A 26161-nucleotide genomic window follows, 5' to 3' on the forward strand; every position below is an offset into this window, starting at 1 on the left:
TCCACACCGTCGCTGCTGGATGATGAATCTGAAGTTGGTGACGGTGCTTTGACATCTAGACGCCTCTTAATTCGGAAGGAATCCTCAAGATCAATTGAGGGCCAAGGTGCTTGGGGGTCATAACTTGCTGTTGGAGGTGCTCTATTGGGTTGCCTTGTTACATTTGTGATCACTTGCACCTGTTCTGTTCTGTGATTAGTCATTTCATCCTCACCATCGCTGCTGGATGATGAATCTGAAGTTGGTGACGGTGCTTTGACATCTAGACACCTCCTAATTCTGAAAGACTCCTCAAGATCAATTGAGGGCCAAGGTGCTTGGGGGTCATAACTTGGTGTTGGAGGCGCTCTAATAGGGTACATAGTTATTTTTGTGGTCCCTTGCTCCTGTTTCTGTGTGTTGTACATTGTTTCATCCACACCGTCGCTGCTGGATGATGAATCTGAAGTTGGTGACGGTGCTTTGACATCTAGACGCCTCTTAATTCGGAAGGAATCCTCAAGATCAATTGAGGGCCAAGGTGCTTGGGGGTCATAACTTGCTGTTGGAGGTGCTCTATTGGGTTGCCTTGTTACATTTGTGATCACTTGCACCTGTTCTGTTCTGTGATTAGTCATTTCATCCTCACCATCGCTGCTGGATGATGAATCTGAAGTTGGTGACATTGCTTTGACATCTAAACGCCTCTTAATTCGGAGAGAATCCTCAACATCAATAGAGGGCCAAGAACCTTGTGGGTCATAACTTGGTGTTGGAGGCGCTTTAATAGGGTACATAGTTATTTTTGTGGTCCCTTGCTCCTGTTTCTGTGTGTTGTACATTGTTTCATCCTCACCGTCGCTGCTGGATGATGAATCTGAAGTTGGTGACATTGCTTTAACGTGTAGACGCCTCCTAATTCTGAAAGACTCCTCAAGATCAATTGAGGGCCAAGGTGCTTGGGGGTCATAACTTGGTGTTGGAGGCGCTCTAATAGGGTACATAGTTACTGTTGTGGTCCCTTGCTCCTGTTTCTCAGTGTTGTACATTGTTTCATCCTCACCGTCGCTGCTGGATGATGAATCTGAGGTTGGTGACGGTGCTTTAATGTGTAGACTCCTCTTAATTCTGAAAGAATCCTCAAGATCAATTGAGGGCCAAGGTGATTGTGGGTCATAACTTAGTTTTGGAGACACTCTAATGGGGTCCCTAGCTACTTTTATTGTCCCTTGCTCCTGTTTCTGTGTGTGGTACATTGTTTCATCTTCGCTGTCAATACTGGATGTCGAATGTGAAGTTGGTGACAGTGCTCTGACATCTAAACACCTCTTAATACGGAAAGACTCAGCAAGATTAAGTAAGGGCCAAGGAGCTTGCGGGTCATAACTCGATGCTACTTTAGATGGAGGCTGTGTCATGATGGCCCCTGTAACCTCCTCACTGTCACTGCCCGAGGAGGAATCAGCAAGTTTTGACTTTAAATCGAATTGACTTTCAATGTAAGGAATCTGGTGTTCCTTGGAAGGCCATCTTGTGTCAGTCTCCTCGTGTACTTCTTGACCTCGAAGCCCCTCTCTGTTCACTTTTTGGGGTGCTTCTGTGAGGTGTATTGACCCATCCTCAGACAATGAATCTGATGTTAGTGATGGTGCTTGGATATCTAAACGTCTGTGGACTGGGATGTTATGCTCAAGCTCAAGCACTGGCCAATTCGTTTTTGAGTCAAGGGTTGGCGGTACTGTAACTGGAGGCCTTGTCTCTCCTTCACTATCAGTGCTGGAGAAAGAAGTCAGAGGTCTGACTCCCGCTGTGATCACTTTCCCTTTTCTGCGCTTCTCTCTGAGGCTTTTCTTTTGACCATCGCTGTCCAGCAATTTGATATCCATACGCCTCTGGATGCGCATCGAGCGCTCGAGATCAACTACAGGCCACCAAAGTTCTGCGTCCTGATTCACGGTAGGTTCAGATCCTCTCGCAGTCTTCGAGCTAGCAAGACTGTCGCTGACCTCGGTTTTAGCATAGCTCCTCCCCACCAACTCGTCTTCCTGTGGTTCTGGGTTGACAGTGTATTGCGAAGGTTCGTCGTCACTCATGTACGAACTGGAGCTGTACGAGTCCTTCCTGTTCAGCCTTGGCATAATTTGTCTGGTGTAGTTAAAAGAACCGACGGGGCTGCTGGTTCTTGGAGACGTGCTGCGGACAGAGTCGCTGAAGTCAAACTGTTCTACGTTGTCCTCTGGTTCCGCTGCTAACAGGCCTCCATTATTTGGATGTGGCATCCAATCTGCAAAGGGCTCAGAGGAAAATTGTAGACTTTTACAATTGGAAATTTGAGGTAGGTCTTTTGAGTTCTGCTGAACAGTGTTCACTTCCATTTGGTCCTTGTCAGAAAGTGAGGAATCAGAGAAACTTCTTCTCTTGAAGTTTCGGTCCGAAAGATCTTTTCTCTCCTCCAGGCTTTTTTCACATCCTGAATCTCTGACCGATTCACGTTCAACTACGGCATTGTATGGTTCTGTTTCCCGTTCCGTGTCATAATATTTCACATCATTTTCTTCCCTAAAGTCCACTGTGCTGAAGGTGACTCTCCTTTCTCTGTGAGGCCGCAACTGCTCAGGGTCCTCGCCTTCCGAGTAGGCCTCGTTGTCATATCGAGGCCGCAACTCGTCAGGGTCCTCGCCTTCCGAGTAGGCCTCGTTGTCATATTGTCTCTCCCCCGCTGATAAGGCAGAGTCAGGCGTTTTCTTCCTGATCTTCTTCCAAAGTATATCTATGCAAGGTCTTAGGAGCACTCCCAGGATGAAAGCGACCAGAAATGTAATGAACACGGACAAGCACACGGCTAATGTCAAGTCAGACTGTGTCACGTTTTGGCTTCTTTCTTCACCTGCGATCCTTTCAAGTACACTTCGAGCTTTTCTGTTAGTTCCTTCAATACGGAGGTGAAAGACAGACACCACCTGGTGGCCCTTGGACAAACACGCGTAAAGACCAGCGTTTTTCTCTGTGATGTCACTGACAAGGAGACCCGACTGAGGTCGGTTCGCAGGTACTGAACCACTAGGTGTCCACCAAAATGCACCTAGGAATAAGACACCTTAGTAGTTTGTTAGATTTTGACGTGGCGGAGTATTCATTTAGCGGTTACCTTCTGTGGTGCAGGACAGCAGAACCTCAGAACCTCTGTAGACGGTAACATCTTGGTGGAGCTGTGGTTCATTTTCAGCACTCCAGCAGTTCAGATCGCCGTCTTCCAGCTGTAGAAGGTCCGCACCGGCGAGGACAGGTGGGGAAGCGCATACCAAATCCCAGGAGTGTGAGCCTCTGCCCCTGTCAAAAGCCATCCATCTTCTTATGCTACGCATGCTGCAGTCACAGCGCCACCTGTTTCCAGCTAGGTGAAGGTCCGCCCCGATGGTGCGTAGAGAGAAGTACATTGAAGGATTGAGGCTGGCTAATGTGTTGAAGCTCACGTCGAGGACCTGCCACGAGGCAAATGTTGGTAAACACACAGCTATGAGCTTTTATTAATGATCCTCCTAAAAATCGGCTCAAGAATCTTACTGATCTTTGATGATACCTATTTCGAGATGATCGTGTACCTGACGCTTGGTATAGTTTTTTTGCTTTGAGCCAAAGTTTAAGGTATGAGCGAGCTTCAAATTTGCCAAAGCAAAATGCAGGCAGCAAATGCCACATTATCTGCCCAGCATACCAATGTCTCACTCACAATTTGAGATGCGAATAAAGTAAGCTCAGTCACAGAACAAGTTCAACTCATAAGATAAGGCACCGCTGTACCAATAGTATTTGGTATTGTCTTCACACAGTTGCAGATTTCAATTAGATTTCTAAAGTACTGCATGATTTGGCCCCAGCTCCTCTGGCTGAGTTCATCAGCCAAAGAAACGGCTCTGTCAGAGGCGACCGTCTCATTCCACTTTCACTAAGTCGGCCCGGTCAGTGAGGAGCGCTGGTGAGTGGAAGGAGGTTCAACTGCTTACAACATACAAGACAAGGCCTTCACAAAAAAAACGCAAAATGTGGCTAGTTAACACCTATAGCTGCCAACACTAAAAGACAAGTATGTTATGTTGTCTTTTTGTTATGATCAAAAAAATGATGGTTTTATTCTCTCTTAGTAGTATATATAGTTTGATTATGTATCCTGTATTAAATTGTCTTGTAGATGTATTTGACTGCTTTTTGACATCATGGCCAGGGGACTACAGATGAAAACCAGCCTTCTGGCTAATTCGGGCTTTTTTAACCATGTGTACTTCATGTGTTTTATGAAATTGCATTGTCCCCTTTCAAAAATAAACTGATAAACTGATATTGATAATTGTGATATCTGAATCAATCCCCTCCATTTTTTGGAAAACATGGCTCAGATACGTTAGGCATAATAATAATAATAATAATAATAATAATGCTAATAATACTGTTACTGTTTATTGACCTTGAGGTGGAGTAAATGTTGCAGTGCGTGCGGGTGCAGGCTGCTGATGAGGTTGTGTTTGAGGTGAAGCTCCCTCAGCCCACGCAGGTTGTCCAGCTCTCCTGGCTGGATGGCGGAGATCCTGTTGTCGGACAGCTGCAGGACCTCCAAGACCTTCAGAGCACTCAAGCCTTTGGAGCATGGCAGATGGTAAAGAATATAGTCACCATTAGAAGGACTGACTCCACAAGCATAGTGTATTTGGCTTTTTTTTCCTAATCCTGTAATAAATGCAGACCATTTATTTATTTTTTAAATAACTTTATTGGCCGTCAGATATTTACAGGACAGCGCCAAAAGACACGCGACAAGGCTACAAATAAACTAGATTTTGGATTCAAATATACTGTGCACGACGGTGACGCGGAGTAAATGTCTTTTGCGGCGCCGATCAGCATAAAATGCTAATCATCGGCCGATACCGATCAGGCCGAAAAAATCCGTCTAAAGTCTATTACAGACTGACTTCTATGTGATGTCTTCTCCGTCCCAACCTTATTTTGACCACTAAACCTGTACGCCGACTCCTAAAACTATTGTTTACGTCTAACCCTCTGAACAATTTAGTGCAGATCGACATTTTTGGCCTTGGGGGAGTCCCATAATCTTTTGATACAGCATGTTCAGGTATACCTGACAAAGCATTTACAACTCACCCCGCGGTAGTCGTCGTAGCTGATTCCTCTCCGCAGATAGCAGCTGCAGGTTGGGGGCCCAGGAGGCGCACCCTCGACCCTGGACACGCCCGTGGATGCAGAGTGACAGGCGCGCAACGCTGTTGTTGGCCAAGTGTAGGGTGCGGAGCTGAGGTAGCGTCCGGCGCACCAACGTCGCCCGTTCGAGGCGGTTGTGAGAGACGTCCAGATGAGCCACAGAGTCTCGGATTTGTGGCATAGCCCGGAGGCCCGCCAAGGAGCAGTTCAACACGGACGGCCCAGGACAGGAGCAGGACGGCGGGCAAGCCGACGAGCGGCAGTGGAGCCCGAAGTAGACGAGCGGCAGCACGGAAATGATCAGAACGCGAGCCATCCCCTTAAAACTCATTCACTGTTAACATGGACATTTGACTTCTAAAGCCGTCAATGGCAGTGAATGTGTTTAAATCCAATCCAAAGAATCCACACCCAATCATCCACTCGTCATATCCGAAGTGCTGTAAACTTCACGGCCAAAGTCTGCTGGAGTACGAACCCGCCCAAAGACGGCATTCAATCATTTACACGCAGTTAATGCCTTACTGTCTTCCCCTTTTTTACGCCGAGATAAATAAGTGCGTTCCTGGCGGCCAAGCCCGCACATTCTATTCCATCATAAAAGGCCGTGATTTTGAAACTGAGCACGCGCACGCCCCGAGACCTTTAACCAAAACAAACGATAAGAGGCAGCAGCACGCTGACGCGCCATTTCTTTTATTCAAACAAACACACCACAATGTTTTCAAGCAAATGTTATACAGATTTTCCAATCAATCGTCATTTTGATTGCACAAAATCCAAATAATACTCACTTTGGTAGTATTAACCCTCCTGCTATGTTTGTTTCTCTCGAAAAAATGTCCATGGGCAAACATGCATGTGCTGGATGTTTAGTCATAAAAGCAATCCAATAATAATCCAAACATACAGTGGCTATAGAAATTCTACACACCCCTGTTCAAAGGGAAGGTTTTTGTGATAAAAAATAAAAAATGAGACCACGATAAATTATTTCAAAACTTTTTCTGGCATTCATTTGGCCTATAACCTGTACCACTGGAAGTAAAAATCAACTGAGATGTGGTTGCAGAAGTGCACACACCCTCTTAACGAGAGATTACGGTTGTGTTCAGATTGAATCAATCATGTTCAAACTCATGCTAAAAAGGAGTCGACACACCCGTGCCACTATTTAAATTGCCTCTGATTAACCCCAAATAAAGTTCAGATGTTCTTGTATTCTTTTCCTGACATTTATCTGATTTTTCTTTTACATTTCCATTTTCTTTGGCTAGAATTTCTTTTTTTAGAATGGGTCAATTTGACCCAAAGTTATAATACAAATATAAATAAAAAAAAGTTGTACCCATTCCTTTTGTATTTAAAAGAAAAAAATCTCTTGTGATTTTAAAACGGGTCAATTTTTGACCCACAATATAACAGGAGGGTTAATTGAACAGAGCAGTAGCAAATATTTTGACAGATACGGATCGGATCTTACTCGATCGTGCAGCTGTATTGAGAGCATACAGCACATGCGTATCCTATCTATGCCATGTAAATCTCTCCTCGTGATGCCAATTTAATGATTGACAGTTTGAGAGCTTTGAGTGCAGTGCATACAATCCTACTAATCGATTAGTGGTCAGGAAACTCATCACACACACACACACACACACACACACAGCTGCCAAATAAGTCCCTGTGCAACTCTCTTGGATATAAATAATACAAATAATACTGGATGGTCAAATGAAACACCGCAGCTTCCCAACGCCTGTGATCATGTAAACCATGAATCCAGTTTTTTGTTTTTGTTTTAGTGATCGAGAGGCAGAGGGTGGGGGTGGGGGTGGGGTGGGGTTACAGTCCTTGGTGGGTGTTCCGGCATGGGTTGTCTGAGGTCTGGCAGCCCATGTTGGGATACTTAACCTGCACGCGGAACAGCGTGCCGTCGGCGCACATGCACAGCTTGTAGCGCTCCACGCCCTCGTCGAAGTACACGTCGCCCGCCGAGTTGGGGATTCGCGTCGCGTTGAACATGACCGAGCCGTTCAGCACGATGCTGTTCTCCTGCGAGGACCGAGACATCCGCAGTGTTATACATTTTAAAACAGAACAGTTATCCGATAGTATGAGAAGTGGAGAGTTGTAAGCAACAGCAGTGTTAAGATGTAACCGAGCACAAATACTTGGTTCATCTAGAGATCTGAACTATACTTATTTACTATTCTGACAACTTTTCACTTTGTGTGTGTACTTCTGCTTAGTCATTTCTGAGCAACAGTATACCGTATTTTCACGACCATAAGGCGCACTTAAAGCTCTTAGATTTTCCCCAAAATGGACGGGGTGCCTTATAATGCGGCACGCCTTATGTGTGCACTGAGTTCCAACAGCTATAAATGTTGTTGTGTGATGAGCGCTGTGCTTGCCTTTTTTTTGTGTTTTAAGCATTTCCTGCCAACACGCTGCTTACACAGAGGAAAAGCAGACGTGGCTGAATACAGGGGAAGGGTGTGTGAAGTTGGACGCTGAAGCCAGTAGGTAGATAACCACGGGGTGTTTTGTATTTTTTACATTTTATTTATTTTTTTTTTTTTACCGCTTGACTGACTGGGTGCATTTCCGGGGTGTTCATTGTGGAAAACAACCTCGGTTTGGCTAAGGACCCCCGAAAATGTCATCTACGAAGAGACGCGCTTCCGAAGCACAGTTTGAACCGCAAGCTATCAGTTACGCGGAGGAACATGGGAATCGAGCAGCCGCGAGAGAATTCAAGATCGACGAATGCGTGGTTCGCAAGTGGAGGAAGCAGGAAGACGAAGCTGAGTTAGTTACTGCAGAAAAAAAGGAAAAACAAAACGCGGGAAAAAGGCGAGGTGGCGCAATGGATTAATGAGCAAAGAACAGCCGGGAGAAGCGTCTCTACAGTCACCATTCGACTGAGGGCAATAACGCGGGGCTCGTCGTCATTTCGGGAGGCTTGACGAACCGCTGGAGATCCGTGTGCACAGGGTGTTCAAAGTGAAGTTGCGAGCGGCGTGGGAGCCACGGACGACAGATGGCGAACACAGCTTTACTGAGACTAGGAGGCAGCGCCGGGCGAGTTACGCCACAATTTGGGAATGGATTGTTTATAGGCCTTTCAAAAAATCGGTCATAAATGTAACCAAAACACGCTCAGGGTGTATTTAAATAGGGTATTACTATTTCACAAATTTCATTTATTGTCGAGGTGGACTGCCCTCGGTTGAAAAACCCAATTGCGCTCGCTCCCCCTCAGCAGCGGTGCGAGGGAACTGTAAGATAAGAATACGATTACGAACCATATGGTAGATGTTTTGAAAGTGCGTGTATACCTCTATCTGCCGTGATTGCTTGCAATGTTTTTTTAACGCACACATATAGGGTGAGTCTTGTTAAAGCAAATATATATATATATATATTATATCTATCATACGCTGGAGTACTTTAAGCCACGGTTTACTTACGGCTCTGAGCTCGATGTCGCCGCCCATTTTGAACTCAACAGTGCGGCCCATGATGTTGACGCCCTCGTTCCCGCGAATGATGGCCTTGCCGTCCCCGCGGATGTTCAGGTCCGATGCGGCGCTGCTGGTGATCTGACGGGAGACCAGACGAGCCGGTTGGAACGATAGTAACGTACCAAGAACTAAAGGTTTTAGGGACTTTCGGTGGAAATGCGGCTCAAAAGAGCTTTTGTGCGTTTGGCGAACGCTATTGCCAAAATGTAATACCTGGAACTTTTTCAGGCCAGAAGAAGACCCTATTGTAAGAGAGCCCCAGGAGAACCTTTGGGGTGGGGTCTGCAGCACTGAATACCCAGAAACTACATGTTCCAGAAGTAAAAGTTGGATCTTCATGTGGAAATGCAGCTTAAAGGGGATATTGTGCTCCCGGAACCAGGAACCTTTGGAGGAACTCTCTAGGAACTATTCTGACAATGTAGTACGGTGCACCCCCGCTATTCAGAGGGGATAGGGAGCAGCCCCCCCCCCCCCCCTTACAAGTGCTTTGTAATTGTGTATATAGATGCCACAAGAGGGATGCAAAGCACTTGAACTGGAGAAGTTCATAAAGCATCAACACCATCCTTCTGCCATGTACACAATTAGGAACCATTGTTACATAAACGACTGTATTCAGTAGTTAAATTAGTTAACACAAACAAACCACCTTAACATGAGGCTCATCAGTCGTATTTGCTAGCATACAAGCCTCAATAACACGCTAGGGTAGTACTATTGAGAGATCCAGGAACCTTTGATACAGGCTCCGCACCACTGAACCTCCAGAAACTAAATGTAGCTTTAGGTGGAAATGCAGCTTAAACACCGCGGAACTAGTAACTTTTGGCAGAAATGTTGGGAACTATTCCTAAAATGTATTTTGTGGCCAAAAGAACATCCTAATAGGGTAAATGGTACTTTCTAGATGCGTGGGGTCTGCACACCTGAACAACACAACTGATTGAATGAATGAATACTCTAAGGGAACTAGAAGGGTGTTACGAATAAAAGGCATTATTATTCCAAAAATGTTGCTACTGGCAACTTTTTCATGCTGACTTAAAACCCATTAGTTCCCAGAACTCCATGTACCAGGAGCCAAAAGTACCTGGAAGCAACGATGTATTATGACGCTTGCTGAACAGTTATCGAGAGAGACAATCACCCGTTCCGTGGAGGCCTTCTTGACACTGAGCACCTTGACGCCTTTGGGCAGGTGGAACTCGTGGTTTTCGTAGTCTGTGCTGAAGAAGGTGGTCTGAGTGCGGGGATCCGTGAAGGATATCCCGGTGTCGCTGACCACCGACGTCTTGTCCTTTTCCACGCTCAGCTTGGAGGTGCCTTGCTGGAACACCACCTGGAACATCAAATGTTTCAGGTCTTGATCAGAAGTTCCCAAACGTTTGTATACACAAAGTACCGTCTAAGACAAGATCACGTTTAAAAACAAACAGTTCTTAAAGACTACATGAAAATACTGAACTTAATGCTATAATTCACCAAAAAAAAGTCATTTTCACCCATGCGGTGAAACTCTACAAGAGTAGATGACAGAATGCTGATTAAGCTTCTTACACATCTTGCTATATTTTTCAATATTGAATTTGTTATATTTAGTGACTATCCTATACATTCCCGTGCTGGATCGCTTGGTGGCACTCTAAAATGATGTATTTCACCTACGCGCGGGCAGGCCCATATATAGTCGGCCGAGCCATAGAGGAAGGAGAAAGCATGCGGGGTTGGCAGGAGGCGGGACAAGCATTTAGCCTCCATCGTACCGAAGTGACGCAGGCGTTGTTGTAATGCTACATTCCAGCATTAGGGGGCGCCAGAAACGGCCGATTCCAGCTTGAAAACTACAGTTCAGTTGTACTGAACTGAATACGACTTAAAAGTTCAATAGAACTGAACTGTACTTGGGCAGTGATTCTTTCGTGTACCACTAGGGGGAGCCTGTGTGAATGTCTTGTCCAGATGAAAGGTTGCTCTCGCGATGGAGGTTTTTGTCTCCCCTTACTGGGTTGTTGTTGCCGACGATATGAAGGTCCTGGTCCTTACGGCCCCCGACGGTGCTCTTGTGCAGCGGGTGAACCACGCCCATGTCCGCCTTCTGCTTGAAGCGCAGCAGACCCGACTCATGGAACTCCATGCTGTCGCACCCGTTTGGACCGATGCGAATCACCGTCCATATGACGAGAGTGATCTGAATGGAACAACACAGTAAGCACACACGTTGCAATCTAATGTTATTACTATATGTTTCCGTACAGTATAATTTATAATAATTAATAGGTTTTTCGGGGGGGGGGGGCTAGGACTGACTGATGGCAATTTCTTTCATTTTTGTGGGCAAAGTTGATTTGCGATACGAGTGATCTGCATTACGAGCGTGGTCACGGAACAAATGAAACTCGTAGGTCAAGGAACCACTGTCATTTTGCCGTAGCCGTACTCACGATGAGGTTAATCAAAGCAAGGAGGAAGAGGAGCACGATGACACACACGGCCATGTTCCCCTTGCGCCCGCGAAGGCCCGTCTTGTGCAGACGCTCCTCCTCGATAGGCACGTAGCCCGCCCTGAAGTTACTGTTGTGCTCCTTGTTGGCGCCGCGTCTCTCGATGGCCTTCTCCCGCATGGACTTCTTCACAGGCCCGTTGGCGCTCTCCTGGAGAAAAGGTTAACGACAGGCCCCGTGACGCCAGTTGTTGTAGAAGATCATGTGATGTGACCTGGCGTTTTGATTGGCCATAAACGTCTGTGCAATTGAGATGCCATTCACTCGCGATTCGATATTTGAAATCGCAGCCAAACTAGTCGCAGAATCGCGTACACAATGATGGACAGTCATTTGTGCATTTATTTGATATGCTTGAAATCAGGAGAGGACCAAGAGGGCAGTAGCACACTTTACACTAAACCTGTACTCCCTATATAGACAGTGGCCATTTTAAACGAGGCTCATTTACACCACTTAATGACTGCAGCAGTCCTGCTTAAAGCCTCATTCCACGTTGTGTGCTGTCATTTCTCTCCTCTGAGACCGCCTGTCTGTGTGGCCGTCACTCAAAATACACCGTTCCCAATTTAGCATCAAAAACACACACAATAAACCGCTTTTAGCGTTACTTGGTCGTCGCGCAGGCCCGCTAAATGTCACATTTCGCCCCATTTTGTATGCAACGCAGCCTTGATGAAACACATCTGATTCGGAAAGCCAGTGTTTATTACGATGGAATGACACCAAACTGGGCTTATGTTCATGGAGCACACACACGGGTTAATGCCCATTTAGTACACTCAAAAAAATGGTGTCTATAAAGGAGAAAATAAGAATAGATTGAGAATATAACGGACCTGCTCGGACGCCATGTTGAGCCTCCCTCTCTTTCCGACTGGAGTGTGGAGAAGGAACGTACCACTTTTCACCGCGTTGTTGCTCTTCTTGTTTAAAGAAGCTTGTTTTTGCTGGCTAAACATTGTATTATGGATGTTGTAACGCGTTAATATAACCGACAGAAACATGGTAATATTTGTCGCGTCGGCTATGAGGTTTTCAAGAATGTGAACTCTTTATGTAAGATGGTACGTTCCGATGGGACGAGGAGCCCCAAAATAGCAAAAGACACACTTTATATTTCCAACAACATATTTCTTCATTTGTAATGTGTTCAAGTAATTGTATTCCTTTATTTTAGAAAAGTTATGCAAAATATTATTTCATGACTTTTCAAGTTTTTTTTATAATTCTATGAATCAAATTTACAAGTACTACACGATCCATTATGTATGTACACACACAAACTATAAAGTAGAGTGTCAATTGAATTTCCCACTTCAGGGATTAAAAATGAGTACAATCAATGAAAAATACAAGTCCGCATATGACTCACTGTTGTCACTTTTTTTTAAATTTAAAATGTAAACTTGAATTACATCTTTAATTATTGTTATTGTATTCAATGTATTAATGATTATTATTTTATTTATATTTTCCCTAATTTAAATAAACACAATATACATGGTGTATACAATACATAAGGGCAGGATAGCATTAAAAAATGCTAACATTTAAGTAAAAAAAACCAACAAATTATTTCCCCTCGAGGGATTAGAAATTTGTATTTTTTAAAAAAAATGAACTAAAAACATTTGAATGAGACAGTAAAATGAGTACTCTCTCGTGGTATGCAAAACAATCACTGCATTAAGTACAAATCAAATTTCCATTTAAAACATGGAATACAATTAAACATATTAGGATGAAGCTTGTAATTATGCATACAGCCTGTTTTTTTTTTTAAATTCAGTTTACTATTCATGTACATACATTTTTTTTAAGTGCAGTTCAGTTGTATTTAACTTTAAATTACAATACATGTGCATCAATATTATTTTTTGACGTGATTGAAGTCAAATTTGAATTTCACTTCTATGTGTGATACATTTTGATAGCTTTTTTTTATTTTTTTTTTATTTTTTTATTTTTATTTTTTTTTTAAAGTAGTATAGTTTCCCAAGGCGGCACGGTGGCCGACTGGTTAGAGCGTCAGCCTCACAGTTCTGAGGTGCGGGGTTCAATCCCCGTCCCCGCCTGTGTGGAGTTTGCATGTTCTCCCCGTGCCTGCGTGGGTTTTCTCCGGGCACTCCGATTTCCTCCCACATCCCAAAATCATGCATTAATTGGAGACTCTAAATTGCCCGTAGGCATGACTGTGAGTGCGAATGGTTGTTAGTTTCTATGTGCCCTGCGATTGGCTGGCAACCAGTTCAGGGTGTACCCCGCCTCCTGCCCGATGACAGCTGGGATAGGCTCCAGCATGCCCGCGACCCTAGTGAGGAGAAGCGGCTCAGAAAATGGATGGATGGATAGTTTCCCAATTGGAGAGCCGAGCCTGATACAATGGTGTAAATTAAACAACACTGCCCCCTGGTGCATTTTACATGTACTTGCAGCTCGGACGAGCAAACTACTGTAATAGGTGAACTACAAGTTTACCTACCGGACTAGAAATGGATTAAAAGCACATCACCGGCTAAAGCCTCCGTGTGTGGAGTCCGGCTGCTGTGAAACAAAGGCCGACAGAAGGTGACGTGACGTCGCCTCACCTGTAGGCGGGGACAACATTTTTTTTTTTCTTCATTGTTTTCCCTCGCTTTTAGGGACGAAACGAGACAAGGAGTGTTGTTGTTGTTGTTGTTTTCTGATTCTTCCATCTCAGCAGGAGCACAAACATGTCGGATGCTTTAAACTCGCTCGTAACTCAGTCTTGCTTCAGCGTTTTACAGGACAGGCTGGAGAGATGGCAAAGAGAGTATCATGTAAGTTCTTTTTGAGAATTTAAAGTCCACCCAACGTGACGTATTATGATAAAGACGTCATGAAGTTACACGTAATGGCGGCGGTTCACGTCTGGGTATGACGTAAAATGACATATCCATTTGTCGTTTTATTTGGCCATCACTGTTTTTATTTTTTTGTAAATTCATGAAATACACTTATTTAGCGATTTACAGCTTTACAAGTTGAGTTTGGTTGCTATGGAAACGAGTTGCCAGTGGCTACCTAGCAACGTCTCCCAAAAAAATTCGACTCCATTTGAGAGGTTTTAGCTTACCACTTCCTGTTATGTTCATGCGAACCCGGAAGTGATAGGAATGAACTTTTAGTCTTGGTTTTAATCGCTACGTTGTATTTAAAAAAATACATTTTCGTATTTTGCTGTTGTATTTTAAACTATTTAAAACAAGTTACTTACCTACTAAAAAGTGAGCTAACCTTAAACTCTAAGTACAGTTATATATATATATATATATATATATATATATGTTAATAAAGTTTTTCTATATATATATATATATATATATATATATATATATATATATAAACTTTATTAACCTGGTCTCATAATAACTTCAACATGTGGTCCAGTCCTCCAGACTCTATGAACTTTTTAGCTGCTGCATATTCCTGGAATACAATAGTCACTCAAACGCTACACAATTGTTAGCATGTAATATTTCAATAATAGGATCAACAATCATTGGCCATTTGAATGTAACTGTTTTCAATAATGATTGCTCTTCTGTGCTCTTGACATCACTAAAAATGAGGGCTTGCTCTCAATGATCTTTTGAAATTTAAATGAAGGTTTGAAATGAAATGAAAGATATTCCCTTGTAGTTTTCATGTTGTAGAACTGTACTGTTTCTAGTATTTTCATGTGGTTAAGGTCACCAAAATATTAAAAAACATTGTTAAAAGTTTTTTTTTTTCTTGTTCGTGAACACGATTTTACGCTCTCCAAGGTGATTTCCTGTGACGAGAACATGAATCGGTGCTGTGAGATGATAGAATTTACGGCCAAAATCCAAGGGCAGCTTTTCGCTGTCCTTAACTCTGTGGCTGCTGAAGGTAACCACTGTAAATCTAACCTACTGTGAATGAATGAATGAATGAATGACTGACTGACTGACTGACTGACTGAATGAATAGACTTTATTTGAATAACATAGTTACAGAGCAAAATATGCAACTGATGAGCTGTATAGAGTGTATACAGCTAATGCAAGTTTTCAACCCTCGTCCCTAGTTGGGCTTGCACATGAAAAGGATAATCACCACAAAAAATACTAATATATATATATGTATATAAAAAAACTACATGAATATATGCTAAAACTACAGCAATACAGTAATAAAATGCACAGATATGGATGTAAAAAGTCAACACACACATTCAAACCAGATTTTTGTGAAGTTAAAAAAAAAGACCAGAGCATTTTTCCACTTTTTCCACCATTGACGTGATCTTAAACTTGTACAACCTAATTGAAAAAAAGTCTCCTAGAACATCTAAACTTTGTTTCGAGTTAATCGGAGCACTTTAAATGGTGACAGGTGTGTTCTGACGCCCATTTAACGTGAGTTTGAATATAATTGGTTCATTCTGAACTCAGCCACATCCCCAGTTATAGGAGGGTGTGCACACTTGTGCAACCACATTATCTCAGTTGTTTACATATACCTCCGCTCTCGATTATTTTTTTTTAAATTGAAATTTTAAATGAGTTGTAAGGATAATAGGTCATATTAATGATGAGAAAAGTTGTCATCATTTTTCTTTTATATTCCAAAAAACTGGCATTTGAACAGGGGTGTGTAGACTTGTTATATCCACTGTATGTTTGTGTTTATAAGCTGTGTGTGACAACCGTTCTCTCCCTGTGACTCAGGTGAACACACAGACGGAGTGTCCACGCTTAAAACGCGCCTGCTTCCGTGGCTGGGGACTTGTTTCTCGCCATTACAGCCCCCCGCCCACAAAGACAACAGTTTCAATCTCTTGCAGGTGACATCACCCTTTCAAGTAAACTAACGGTGGCAGTCAAGATGACCTCCGCCACGCCCGGATGAGCCTAATCAACGCTACATGTGCTGAATTGTGTGTCCTCACCAGGATTTGGCAGAGAAGGAGCGTAAACTGACGGAGCTCAACAGCGGCAACACGAGCGACATGCAGTGGGTGGAGTCGCAGCTGTGCTCCACTCGGCTGCAGCTGGACTCGGTCAAGGCGGAGTGAGTCTGATGCACACGGAAAATAAAGGAAAACCTCTCACGCCGCGAAGGTGTTTTCAGAGAGATACAGTCACCTAGTTGAGTTTTACAGCAGTTGGTTCTCAAACGTTGTCACCCTGGGACCTGGGAAAGTCACAACCCACTTTTATAGACGTTAAGAACAATATATATATATATATATATTTTTTTTGTTCAGAAACAGCCTATTCTTTTTTCAAACACCGTTTCACATGAGTTTGACATAGCGCCAAAACGATATCGCTCGCCATGATGCCTGCTAGCCAGAGGCTGAGCTGCACTGTATTTGTTTATGGAGTCAACTAGTGGTTAGAGCACAAGTGAGTAACATTCCCTGTTGCTTAATGGTCCCGTATTTTAGCTATTTATACCGCCATAAAGTGACTCCTTAACATGGACTTAGTATAAAAGGGTCCATTTCATTGAAAAAAAACCCTTTGATTTGTCATGCTAGCGTCCAGAAAAGGCCCCTCTGACAGCTATACTTCTGTTTGATACTTCAGTTTTGTATCCGCTTTGTCCCCCTTTGCTCTGATTGGTTGCCTCCTTGTAGAAGACTCGGGGGGCAGAGAGGTAGGCGGAGATCTTTGCTAGTGATGTAGAGAAGCTCGAGAAATTCAAACGAACTGATTTCAGGCCTCTCGGCAGAAAAACATCTGGAATTCAGGATGATGGATGACAACCAGTCCGGGATCTACCCCTCCTCACCCGCGACCCTAATGTGGTCAAGTGCGAGAAAAAATGGATGCATGTATGGAATACAGTCCATATAAAGGATGTGTTTGTTTTTTCCAGGCTGGATGATGCTCACAGGGATCTGAACACGACAAATAACAAAACTGCCAGCAACCTGCTGGAGGATGAACTACTGCAACTGAAAGAAGAGTAAAACACACACACACACAAAATAACTACATTTCGGGATTACAGTGGTGCCTTGAGAAACAAGTTTCATTCATTCCGTGACCACGCTTGTAACTCAAAGCACTCACTTGTCAAATCATCTTTCCCCATTGAAATGAATGGAAATGCCGTTAATCCGTTCCACCCCCCCCCCCCCCAAAAAAAACAAATTTTTGTAATGTGTTTTTCATAAGAAAAAAAACACTTCATAATATTGTCCTGTATTTAAAAAAAAAGTGACATAATTGAATGTAAAGAATTGAACAGTTTTTGGCACATTTTTTGCCTGAACATTGTGTTGCTTCTTCTGGTGTGCACACCTCAGCCACCTGGGGGCAGTATAATACAAACATATTGATATACATGTATAATATATATACAGTGGGTACTGAAAGTATTCAGACCCCCTTCAATTTCTCACTCTTTGTTATATCGCAGCCATTTGTTAAAATCATTTCAGTTCATTTTTTTCCTCATTCATGTACACACAGCACCCCATATTGACAGAAAAAAAACAACGGAATTGTTGACATTTTTTCAGATTTATTAAAAAAGAAAAACTGAAAGATCACACAGCCATAAGTATTCCGACCCTTTGCTGTGACACTCATATATTCAAGTCTGGTGCGGTCCATTTCTTCTGATCATCCTTGAGATGGTTCTACACTTTCATTGGAGTCCAGCTGTGTTTGATGATTCTGATTGGACTTGATGAGGAAAGCCACACCCCTGTCTAGAGAAGACCTCCTAACAGCTCACAGTGCATGTCACAGCAAATGAGAATCATGAGGTCAAAGGAACTGCCTGAAGAGCTCCGAGACAGAATTGTGGCAAGGCACAGACCTGGCCAAGGTTACAAAAAAAACATGTCTGCTGCACTTACGGTTCCTAAATGCACAGTGGCCTCCATAATCTTGAAATAGAAGACGTTTGGGACGATCGGAACCCTTCCTCGAGTCGGCCGTCCGGCCAAACTGAGCGATCGGGGGAGAAGAACCTTGGTGAGAGGTGTAAAGAAGAACCCAAAGATCACTGTGGCTGAGCTCCAGAGATGCAGTCGGGAGACGGGAGAAGGTTCTAGAAAGTCAACCAAAGGACTCCCAAGATGGTGAGAAATAAGATTCTATGGTCTGATGAGACCAAGATAGAAATTGTTGGCCTTAATTCTAAGTGGCATGTGTGGAGAAAACCAGGCACTGTTCATCACCTGTCCAACACAGTCCCAACAGGGAAGCACGGCGGTGGCGGCATCAGGCTGTGGGCGTGTTTTGCAGCTGCAGGGACAGGGAGACCGGTTGCAATCGATGAAAAGATGAATGCGGCCGAGTACGGGGATATCCTGGACGAAAACCTCCAGAGTGCTCAGAACCTCAGACTGGGCCGAAGGTTCACCTTCAAAAAAGACAATGACCCTAATTACCGAAGGAGTGGCTTCAGAACAACTCCGTGACTGTTTTTGAATGGCCCAGCCAGATTTGAGCGTCTCTGGAGAGACCTGAAAATGGCTGCCCACCAACGTTCACCATCCAACCTGACAGAACTGGAGAGGATCTGCGAGGAGGAATGGCACAGGATCCCCAAATCCAAATCCTTCCCAACAAGACTCATGGCTGTATGAGCTCAAAAGGCCGCTTCTACTAAATACTGAGCAAAGGCTCGGAATACTTATGGCCCTGTGATAGTTCTTTTTTTTTTGTAATAAATCTGCAAAAATTGCAACGATTCCGTTTTTTTTCTGTCAATATGGGGTGCTGTGTGTACATGAATGTGGAAACAATGTACTTCAATGATCTTAGCAAATGGCTGCCTATATAAGAAAGAGTGAAAGATTTAAGGGGGTCTGACCACTTTCTGTGTTTTTAGCTTGAGAGGAGCACACTTACAAAAGGATCTTTACAAGAAGAAGCTGGATTCCTACCACGATTACGAACGTCAGATGTCGAAGTTGAGGGCCGAAGTCTCGTATCGAAGCTCACAGAGGTATTTCCGCACTGTAACACACATGCAGTAGCAAGCGGTTTTCATCCAGCAAGCTCTGACGCCAGACTGGCCAGAAGCAATTCTGCGAGGACTCCGGCAGGGCCGCGGTACGCCTCCAGCCCCCTCGGGTCCGAGGCGACCCCCCGGTCCCAGCTCACCGGCTCGTCCCGGCTCACGCGCGTGGTGTCGCGCTTCAGCGATCTGTACAACGTGGAGCGCAAAGATGCGCAATTCCAGCTTCAGGGCTTCATAAATGATTTGGAGACGGTGCAGAGGATCATCTTCATCGCCATAGTTGTAAGAGTCCAACAAATAATAGTTTCATTTGACTAGCCTTGAACTTGCTCATGGCCATTTTTGGTCTGTAATTCTTTTCTATTTTTTTTGCTCCTTTAACTGCACTGAAAGTGTTTCGTGTCGTATGAATTGGACACGCCACCGAGAAGAATGTTGTTAACAACCCTGCCAAATGTGAAGGATATATATAAAATGAGGCTTCAAAATCATGAAAAATCCAACTGTTCTCTCCGCTCTGGAATGCTGTGGGCGTGTCCGCTGAATGCGCAGTAACCACGCCCTGGTCAACTGTCAATCAAATGCCCTCCGCCGCGACCTAGAAAAATGTATGCTCCTTTGTCTAGTATCTTTCTTATGCCGACGCATGTTTGAGCTGCAAAACCTGATCTGCTTAAAGCCTCCGCTGGTTGGAATATATCCCACCGGGTCTTTTTCATGCCGTGACACGCTAGCCCGAAGCCCCGGTCCACACATTAGCGACATTAACCCCCTCTGCATGACGTATGCGCACTTAGGCTGACAACGAGGCGCTCTAAAGCGGCCACGGCAGCAACCTATCTGAAGGCCTAACTAGCCGGCTAACTGCACGCCGCAATTACGCTGGATAACCGCTGATGTGAACGAAGGCGCTCGAGTACTTCTGTAGTGGGGGGAGGTGGTGACTAATTCCAGACGCCCAAGTGGATCACTGGGCCCTGTTTTAGCCCCTCCCCAAAAAATCCGTAAAACTGAGATGGTGAAAAGCATAAGTGAGTACTGTGTAGTTTGTTGGCAACAATTATCTTCAAACATGTCGAATGCGTTTAAAACAAATGTCTGAATTGACTTAAGAGTATAAAATATCCATTCATTTCGATTTGTTTTTAACCCTTCACATTTCTGTTTGCTTGGCCAATGTGCAGCTTGTAACCTTTTTCTATATGAGGTGTGTCAGAAAGGTTCCAGGGCCGGTTCACAAAAGATATATTTCAAACACAAACTACGGCTTTTCCTGATACAACTTTTACGATGTTTTTGTTCTTTGTCGTGTTTCGTCACACCACAGGAATCCTTCAAGGCGGCTAAACTCGCGCACCGTCTCTTCAGGCTGCGCGCGCGCAAGACTCTGTCCGTGTGTCACTTCGGGCCTGAAAGCCTTGAGGACACCGTGGTGGACTACGTCGTCCGAAACCAGGACCTCTATGACGTGCAGAACAGCGTTGACGTAAGAAGGAACAGAAACATATGCACCGTCATTCGCGGTCAGTGTGTATTTGGGATGTTTTTTGGTTTCGCGTGTGCAACAGGAAGTGCTCAGCGCCATGAACCTCAACCCTCGCATCGCCTCCATCCCGAAAGTCAACTTTTCCGTGGCCAGCCCCTTGATTCGGGAAACGTGCAAGCTGGCCTTCACCATGCAGACGCTGGACCCGCCCATTGACTTGGCCTTCGCCAGCGATGGGGAACTTTACATCGGCAACAAGTATGGCGCCAAAAATATAACAACAAAAAGGCACTAGTGTAATACTGAGATGTGCAACATATCAGAAGAATTAGCTCATGCTACATAAGTTAGCATTTCCTTCTCCTTTACATCCGTGTTTAGCAAACATTCCCCCCAAATCATGCAAAAGAAGTCCTTTGTTTGCATCTACAGAGTTAAATCCATTTTCCAACTTACCGTTAGTGTTCCTGCTCTCACAAAACCCATTTCCAGGCCATCGAGCACATGCCCAAGCAACAGGGGGCGCTGTGACCCCTTTCGCGTCAGGGCTGGGTTTCTTCCCACCGCGAAGAGTGGGAAAAAAGTCCCCCCTTAACAAGGTTAATCATTGCCTATCGAGCTCAGCATGAAGCTCCTCCACAAACTTCCACATCGTTCCTTTACAAAAAAGGTGGCGCCGAAGCAATACTTTTGTTTAGAGTCGTGTAAGCTTCTTTTCTCGACAGGTACCGCCGCAGCCCCGATTCGGACCTCTCCGCCGAGCTGGTCTTGTACCACGTGTGGCCCGCTCTGATGCAGGGCGGCACCGTGCGCTGCATGGGCGAAGTCGTGACCAAGAAAGGAGCTGTGGTACTGAAAAGCAACACGAATGCGACTTAAGATGCTGACGTTCTGATGCTTCGTGTGTGTTTCTGTCTGCTCTTGCAGTGGAAGAGAAGCGCAATCAGCTACATACGCTCCCGGTCTCTCAGTCCAACTCGCAATCCCGTAAGTATACGTCTTAGTGGTACACTTTACACACATTTACATTTACTAAACTTATGGAAGCACCCTTTTGAACTGGTTTCAGTCTCTCGCTTAAAAGGGGACAAAAAAGGAAGTTCTACAAATGTGTCACCCGCAGTAAAAGTGACACATAAGACAAATGAGAATTTGTCGACACCAAAATATTCAATGAAACCAAATCATGTTGTCCAATGGAAGTCTGCTAGCTTATAATGCTCACATATAATGTGAAAGAGAAATTGGCATAGATGTTACGGTTACAGTACGTGCACGTGGAGCTCATGTTTTTGGGCCAGTCAGATTTCAGCCTCTCTTTGTTGTCAACGTCACCGCAAGTATATTAGCTATGGGACTGTTTCCGATTTCAAATTTCCCTGGCACGGCCGATTAGCTTGGCAACAATCGCATGACATTTTTCCAATCCTTTGGATTGCATTTTTGTCCTTTTCTCTGATGCTTCCAGACGTTCAACGACGGGATGAGCGCCTCGTCTCCGGACGCGATCGCCTCCAGCTGCTTGTGAGCTGCTTGCGACGGGACGTAGATCTACACCACGCGGAACACAAACCGGATTGAACTGGTCTGTTTACACCTGCGCTCACGCATCAGTTTGACGAGAGTCCGAAGTAGCCTAGTACGTGGACCTTAAGCTGGATATCAAAGATACCATGTGATCGCTCAAACGGGCTTCCAGAAGTACTTCAACTCCGCCAGTATCACAGTGACTGATTGATATCCAGTAGTATCGTATTTTCTCTCCATCATTGCTTTGATGCAAAGCGCTTTTTTACTACCCGAGTAGGAAATAAATCGCTTGTGCATTAACATGTCATTTCTGAAACTACTGCCTTTATCGCCATGTCGGTTTGCCGTCAAGCTACAGCAGATGGCTTGAACGTACGACTACTGTAGCACTTGTTTGGGTGCTTTTAAGTGTTTGTGTAGCAATACTTTTTTTTTTACATTTACATCCTTACATCATACATTTTTTTTATTTTTTTTTTACAATTTGTTTATTGAGCCAATTATTTTACACTAAAACAAATGTCACAAAAAGTATTACGAGTAGTATTGAATTGTTCTGTCTGTCGCTATATGTCACTGGCATAGGTTTGTTGTCAATAAATAATATATTTCTTGGATAAGGAATCACCGTTTTACATGATATTAAAGATTGTTTTAACAACAGATAGCGCTGCAGCTCTGTGATTATAACGTTACGTATTTATTATTTTAAGAAAAAGTGACAATGAAAATGGGCACATGAGCCAAATTGAAAGCGTCAGAGCATTGTCAGCCCAGAGGGAATTCCGGTAGAGGAAAAAAAAAAAAAAAAAAAGACAAAATAATCCGTAATAAGAGGCCTTCAAGAACACGCATACGCCTCGAACAGTTTGACCGGTTGCTTTCACTTGATCACTTTTCACTACGATCTCTTCTTGTAGTTCTAGTCGGCACTCGAACATCACAGTTTTCGAAATGTTGTGTTTTCTCTCGTGACTTGCTGCATTCAAAAGTCTAGCTTCCAAAACGACAACTTTAGTTCTAGTCAGCACTCGAGCGGCAGCATTTTGACTTGCTTGAGCAGAGAGTTGCAATCATCCAACGAGACGAGTTTTTCATGATCAGAAAAGGTCTTTTTGTAGCATTCTAGTAGCGCTCCAGTAGGTTGACCGTCTAGAACTTCGTAGGTGAGTACAAAAATGAAACATTCAACATTTTACAATAAACTTAGTCCAACGATGATCTTTTTCTCCTAGCTCGAGCAGCAGTGTTTTAGAGCAGCTGAAGGGTCTTTAAAGACTTCCTGGAGGAAGCTATAACCTAACTGCGATCTTTTCTCCTAGTTCTAGTCATTTTAAAGCAGCTGGTGAGTCTTCTTCAGCCGGCGACAGGAATCGCAGTGATGTTTGCCGTCTCCCGCGTCGCCTATTTTGTGTGCCCGCTGCGGTAAATTGCGAAAACGCCGCTTCCTGCTGCACTCCGCTCTTGTCGTAACAACCTCGCTGGGCCCGAGAACCATCAATTCCGCAAATTTGACCGGGTCACGGCGTCTCCTCTGAAGCTCAGCCTCCCCGCCGTCGTTTCGTTTCGTTTCATCACACGGACACATTTGACGCCGATCCGCCGCTCGGCCGACGTCCCGAAGGCCTCTGGCCCGGCTGCGAACGAGCGGAACGGGGCCGGCGTGAGGCGCGTTAGTGAAGCCCAGCGGCTCAAATATGTATCACGCTCTGTCGAGCTTCCGCATTAGGGCCCCGAAACCTTTTTTGCCCCGCGGTAGAGTTTGCGGGAAGCCCTCCGACCGGGAGGAGCTTTATGCCGCGGCATCCATTTTGACTCAAGTCTAAGTTAGCTAGTAGGGTTTCTAGCCCGATAATATGATAGGATTGCTTCTGCTGGTGCACTCAAGTAGCAGCCTTTTATCATCTTTATACTAATACCACTAATAATAATAATACCATGAGCACCACTATTAATAATACTACTAATAATACTACTGCTACTACTAATAGCACAACTTCCACTACTACCACCACTATCATGACTGTCACTTCTATTATTATTATTATTACTACTACTACTACTACTAATAAATATACTACAACTTCCACCACCACCCCCACTATCACTCCTACAATTAATACTACAAAACGACTGCTACTGCTCCCTAATTTGAAAACCTAACACTAACTCCATTGCCATTTTTCTCGTTGTTATCAATTTAAAGTCAAATCTCAAAAGGCAGCCGAAAATCAGTGACTGAATCTCACCACTAGATGTCAGCCTAAGACTACAGCCATTGATGCAAAAGTGTCTGGCTGCATTGGAAACCGGAAGAACAGGAATCCGGGTGTCCCAACACTTTTGTCCGTCCGCATGTAAAGCCTGCGAATGTCAAGGAAAAAACATTGAATTCACCCAAAAACGTTTTGTCGGACACATGAGCGGCTCCATTAGCAACTTCCTGTGAATTGTGTGCGTGTGTTCATTTGATTTCCTCGTGGAAAATTCGCCCTCCCGTGGTTTTTTCTCTCTCCGGCGCAAAACAGCAACACGCGCGCGCGCGCACGCACTATGCGTAAAGAAGTCGTTACCATGCAGCAGTACTCGTCCGTCCGTGCACACGACCACAGCATGTGACGAGCCTAATTTGAAACCCTGACTTGAGACCCAAATTTGAAGCGCTCTTGTTTAAAAGCCCAAGTCAAGCGACAAGCACAAACTTGAAACCCTAAACCTGCTTTCGAACACTCATTTGAAACCTGAAGCATAGTTTCAAACCGTAACCCTGATTTGGAACCCAAACTCTGATTTGTCGCCGAAATTGAAACCCTTATCCTTATTTAAAACCCTAACCCAGACTTGAACCCAAATCCTGGCTTTCAACTCTAACTTAAAACCTGAACCTGAATTTGAAACCCTAAGCCTAGGTTCAAAACCAAATTTCAGACCCTAAATTGAACCCTAGCCCTGTCTTGAAACACCACTTCCAAACCCACTTTGAAACCCTAATCCTGTTTTGAAACCCTAATTTTAAACCATAACCCCGTTTTGAAACCCTAATTTAGGACCCTAATCCTGTTTTGAAACCCTAATTTAAGACCTGTTTTGTTAACCCTGTTTTGAAATCCAATTTTGAAACCCTAAGACTCTAATCTCATTTTGAAACCATAAACCTGTTTTAAAACCACACTTTGAAACCCCAACCCGGTTTTAAAACCAGAATTTGAGACCCCAACCCTGTTTTGAAACCCTAAATTTAGGGCCGTACCCCTGTTTTAAAACCCTACTTTGAAATCCTAACACCGTTTGAAATCCTAATTTAAGACACGAACCCTGTTTTGAAACCCTAACCCCTCTTTGAAATCTGTTTAAGACTATAACCCTGTTTTGCAACCCTAATTTGAGACCGTAACCCTGTTTTCAAACACTAATTTAAGACCATAACAGTGTTTTGAGACCCTACTTTGAAACCCTAACCCTGTTTTGAAACCCTAACCTTGTTTTGAAACCCTTAGTTTTTGAACCCTAATTTAAGACCCTAACCCTGTTATGAAACCCGAACCCTTTTTTTCAAACCCTAACCCTGTTTGAAACCCTAATTTAAGACCTTGACCCAGTTTTGAAAGCCCAAAACGCTCTTCAAACCATACTTTGAAACTGTAACCCTGATTTGAAACCCTAACACTGTTTTGAAACCCTAATTTAATAACTTCATCTTTTTCTGAAACCCTGGGTTAAAACCCTAATTAAAGACCCTGACCATGTTTTGAAACCCTAATTTAAGACCCTGTCTTGAAACCCTCTTTTTTAAAACCATAAAACTCTCTTTCAAACTGTAACCCTGATTGAAACCCTAACTCTGTTTTAAAACCCTACTTTCAGACCCTAAACCTATTTTGAAATCATAGCTTGAAACCCTAACCCTGTCTAACTTGAGACTCTGACCTTGTTTTTGAAAC

At 44.0% G+C, this 26161-nt stretch overlaps 2 protein-coding genes across 4 annotated transcripts; one reads left to right on the top strand and one right to left on the bottom strand.

Annotated features, from left to right (window-relative positions):
• Nucleotides 1-5873: 5873 nt before the first annotated feature.
• On the bottom strand, nt 5874-12196 carry sgcb (sarcoglycan, beta (dystrophin-associated glycoprotein)). The gene is made up of 6 exons (XM_061778754.1): nt 12067-12196; nt 11168-11377; nt 10729-10914; nt 9874-10065; nt 8670-8801; nt 5874-7248 (listed from the first exon to the last, which is right to left on the bottom strand). The coding sequence occupies exons 1-6, from the start codon at nt 12187-12189 to the stop codon at nt 7039-7041; spliced, it is 1053 nt and encodes a 350-aa protein (XP_061634738.1). The 5' UTR covers nt 12190-12196; the 3' UTR covers nt 5874-7038.
• A 1358-nt stretch (nt 12197-13554) lies between these two features.
• On the top strand, nt 13555-22883 carry spata18 (spermatogenesis associated 18). Of its 3 annotated transcripts, XM_061780270.1 has the most exons (12): nt 13576-14031; nt 15019-15124; nt 15946-16061; nt 16170-16288; nt 17102-17191; nt 19073-19189; nt 19255-19486; nt 20532-20690; nt 20773-20948; nt 21416-21539; nt 21618-21677; nt 22159-22883. In XM_061780270.1, the coding sequence occupies exons 1-12, from the start codon at nt 13945-13947 to the stop codon at nt 22216-22218; spliced, it is 1446 nt and encodes a 481-aa protein (XP_061636254.1). In that variant the 5' UTR covers nt 13576-13944; the 3' UTR covers nt 22219-22883. The 3 variants fall into 3 exon arrangements, with proteins under 3 accessions (XP_061636255.1, XP_061636254.1, XP_061636256.1); XM_061780271.1 differs by lacking the exon at nt 21416-21539 and having other exon boundaries at nt 13555-14031; XM_061780272.1 differs by lacking the exon at nt 15019-15124 and having other exon boundaries at nt 13638-14031.
• Nucleotides 22884-26161: the final 3278 nt, after the last annotated feature.

The sequence above is a fragment of the Phyllopteryx taeniolatus genome, chromosome 7, assembly GCF_024500385.1.
Source record: "Phyllopteryx taeniolatus isolate TA_2022b chromosome 7, UOR_Ptae_1.2, whole genome shotgun sequence".
In the NCBI taxonomy this organism is placed as follows: domain Eukaryota; kingdom Metazoa; phylum Chordata; class Actinopteri; order Syngnathiformes; family Syngnathidae; genus Phyllopteryx; species Phyllopteryx taeniolatus.